Source organism: Bactrocera latifrons, unplaced genomic scaffold (assembly GCF_001853355.1).
Source record: "Bactrocera latifrons isolate USDA-ARS-PBARC rearing strain unplaced genomic scaffold, ASM185335v1 scaffold_31, whole genome shotgun sequence".
NCBI lineage: Eukaryota > Metazoa > Arthropoda > Insecta > Diptera > Tephritidae > Bactrocera > Bactrocera latifrons.
Window position 1 is genome coordinate 1374983 of NW_017536741.1, and position 3592 is coordinate 1378574.

The following is a 3592-nucleotide window of genomic DNA, read 5'->3' on the forward strand; positions in this document are numbered from 1 at the left end:
TCATGTGATTTATGCCATAACTATTCTTATCATTTTCAGAGAGGTCCTGTTTTACATATGACGGAAAATAATTGGATTGAGTGGATTAAAAAAAATTTATTGAACGATACAGCACTGCCAGTGCACATTAACATAAGTATATTACTAAAAAAAATAATCGATACTTACGTCACATCTATTTAATGAGTAATATTAACCGTAATCATACTCCTTCTATATGCATCTTCAAAAATGACTCTCTTCTCTCTTACTTTACTCTTTGTTGCCAATTTGATATATGTAAGCTCGACTCCGCAGCTTCGCTCTCCAAGCAACACCTGCTCTAACAGTCTCTCACTGAGCAGCACATCCATCAGATCTCTGAAATAAAACTATATTTTCTCTGTAACATAAAAAACATGTTCTCTGAGTCAGCGGAAAACGAAAGTCAAGGCACATTTGAAGAACAACAATAATCCGGCGATTTGTACCGCTGATGGGAGCAGTGGTGATGTAGTTCACGAAAATAAGGGTGCAAAGAATAAAAAATTACAGTTCTACAAAAATTTATGTGAAAATTTAATTTATTTGATATAATATTCTAAGCCACCGAAATGGCTTGGTTTTACGCGTGCACTATTTCCGGCATACTTGTACCGATCTCGTTGTGGTACACCTACTATCGCTACAAATTTATTTACTTTGATCGACGCGGAATTCCGCACATAAAACCTGCCATGCTGAGCTACAAGGAGCGATCGAAAGAACTAATAAACGGCGCTTACGAAAAGTTCAAAGCAACTGTGCCGGTTGTCGGTATATTCTTGGAAAACGCACCTGCTTTTGTCGTGCTCGACTTGGATCTGGTGAAGCGCATACTAATCGATGACTTCACAAGTTTCTCTGATCGGTTGAATGAAAATGAAATCTACTCGCCAGATAATGCCAAATGGCAGGCGATCCTCCGTAGGTTAACGCCTGCTTTCTGGTCGGTAAAAATGGCTCACATATTTCCCAGCGTCATGAAGGCAGCTGAGTGTTTAAGAGGCAAGTCAAGTGGACTCCTACCAAGCGAATATGTTACAATAGACGTGAAAGCGCTCTTTATACGTTACGCGGCAAGCGCTTTGCTGAGTTGTGTTTTTGGCGTTGAGCTGGATGATGCAAGTGACCCGGCAGTGGCGCTACGTTTGCGCATCAAAGATCTATTGGAGCAGGAATGCAAGACAATATTGTCAAATAAAGCTAAGGGGAAGCTGGTGTATGCGGAGTGTACGAAGTGCACACAAGGGCAAACGGAAGCACAGGAATTTGCGGAGCTGGAAGAGGTTGTCCTTAAAGCAAGGATTGAGAAAAGATCGAATGAAGCAAGTAACAATAATATACTGCAATTACTCGCCGAAATGATGGCTAATGACGAAGAGGGGGACAGTGAAATCAACCGACTCGATTATGAATTGCAGGCAATGCGTCTGGCCGTACGATCACTTGCCTTACTACTAACAGGCTTTGGACACTTGGCTTTAACTTTGGTGAACTGCGTACGTGAACTGGTGGAAAATGCCGAAGTTCAGCGTGAACTAAGACAGGAAGTAGTGGATGCATTGCAATCCAATGCAGATCAATTTAACTTTGAAGCCATGGGACGCATGCACTACTTGGATCAGGTGGTGTCAGGTGAGTGCACTTTTCAATACAAAATCAACAATGAGAAACATATTTTACGTTTCAGAAACTCTGCGAAAATACCCTACAACCGACCTGCTCATGCGCCGCACTATGCGCGAGTATCACGTACCGAACACTATGCACGTCATCGAGCGTAATGCCAGCGTATTGGTGCCGGTGTATGCCATACACCACGATCCAAGCATTTATCCGGAACCCGACCAGTTCGACCCATCACGCTTCAACGCAGCCGCAGTGATGACACGTCACTCATGCGCTTACTTGGCGTTCGACGACGGACCACGCACCTGTTGGGGCAAGCGTTTGAGCACCATGCTCATTAAAGTGGCGGTCGTAACGCTGCTGCACCGTCACACAATAGCGGTTAGCGAGGATGCGCAGCAGCCGGTGGAAGAACGCAAAACAGATGAAGAGAGCGTTAGCGAGGTTATGGTGAAGCTGCAAAGAGTATAAAAAGCGCTTGCAATTTAAGAATAGATATCGATTCAATTGCCTTTTTTATTTATTCGCGTTTCATAAAACATGATCGTGTTATTTTCGTAATTTAAAAATAAAATAATCTTATGCAGTATTTAAGTAATTGTCTTAACCATTTATAAATAAATAAAATCAAAAACCAGACAAATGTTCGTCATTTAAAGCAAACTAATCCGCCACACAATTTTTGACTTCTATGTGAGAACCAAAGTCATCCATCGATGAAAAATTATAATCGGGAAGAGTCAAGTATGGTAAATCCGGCGCATAGGATAGCAGCTCCCAGCCAAGTACTTTGATTGTCCTCTTAATCGATTTTGTTTTCTGTGCAGCTATCCTATGCGCCGGATTTACCAGACTTGGCATTATCGTATACCAAAATTTCTGTCTTCTGATCCATTTTGGTCGTTTTTCCGAGCAATGCATTGAAATTGATTATTTGTTGTAAGTAGCAATTGTTCTTCTTTACTGGCGTAGAAACCGCTTACGCGGTTGCAGCCGAGATCTTCCTTTTCCTCTGCTTCCCCCGGCGGCTACTGCGTTGTATACTTTCAGATCTGGAGTATTTTCGTCCATTCGGACGATATGACCTAGCCAACATAGCCGCTGTCTTTTAATTCGCTGAACTATGTTAATGTCGTCGTATATCTCGTACAGCTCATCGTTCCATCGAATGCTATATTTGCCCGCAGTAGCGATTAGAATTAACAATTTTACTAGGATACAGTGAAATGCAGACAAGGAAGCCGCAAACTTACAGGACAACATCCACTGACCGCTGTTCACAGTGATGCAGTTAACACCTTCACCAACTTCCTCTCAGTGAATGGCGTACTTGTAGTCTACCCACAACCCATAGCAGACGAAGAGCTCGAGTTGGCGCAAGAAACGAGAGTGATCCATGCGTAGCTTCCTTCTGGCTACTGTAGCAAGTAAAACTGCTATTTACCCAGATTAGATTCTGACATATCATATGTCCAACGCTCAATAAGTTCCCGCATAATACTAGGCATCTCTTTACATACCCTGCTAACCTTACACATCTGGCACCCTTCTCCCTTTATCCGACCCCGTCGAAACAGCACCTTTCCTTGGCCTACCGTTGGATGACGTCCATAAAAACTTATATAATCTTTAAAATCCCAACGGGGATTATGTATCCTTTACAACAATGACATTAACAGTTTCACCAGATTTAAAAAGCTCGTGATATATCACGCCTCTGATCCCACCGAATCGTTCTCCTTTTGCTTTCGGTGTTGATGGTTCTTCCGGATTAACCCATGATTTTCTTTGTTTAGGATTCCTAAAAGAAATCCATTCCATCCACCGCCAGTCAGCATTCGAGGCACAATTCATTTTCTCATCATCATCACCCTGTTCAGGGTATAACTAACGTAAGAGCTTTTAAGAATATCAAAGTCAACATCACTGATTCAGCGCACAT

The 3592-nt window shown here is 42.3% G+C and overlaps 1 protein-coding gene across 1 annotated transcript; it reads left to right on the forward strand.

The window, feature by feature from the left end:
- Window positions 1-356: 356 nt before the first annotated feature.
- On the forward strand, window positions 357-2287 carry LOC108970735 (probable cytochrome P450 6a13). Its single transcript, XM_018936270.1, has 2 exons — window positions 357-1656; window positions 1712-2287. The coding sequence occupies exons 1-2, from the start codon at window positions 594-596 to the stop codon at window positions 2119-2121; spliced, it is 1473 nt and encodes a 490-aa protein (XP_018791815.1). The 5' UTR covers window positions 357-593; the 3' UTR covers window positions 2122-2287.
- Window positions 2288-3592: the final 1305 nt, after the last annotated feature.

Excerpts from the sequence above, each read along its gene's own strand:
- LOC108970735 (XM_018936270.1), top strand. The coding sequence starts at position 594 with ATGGCTTGGTTTTACGCGTGCACTATTTCCGGCATACTTGTACCGATC. Across the intron at positions 1,657-1,711 it reads CTTGGATCAGGTGGTGTCAG|AAACTCTGCGAAAATACCCT; the intron begins GTGAGTGCACTT and ends TTTACGTTTCAG.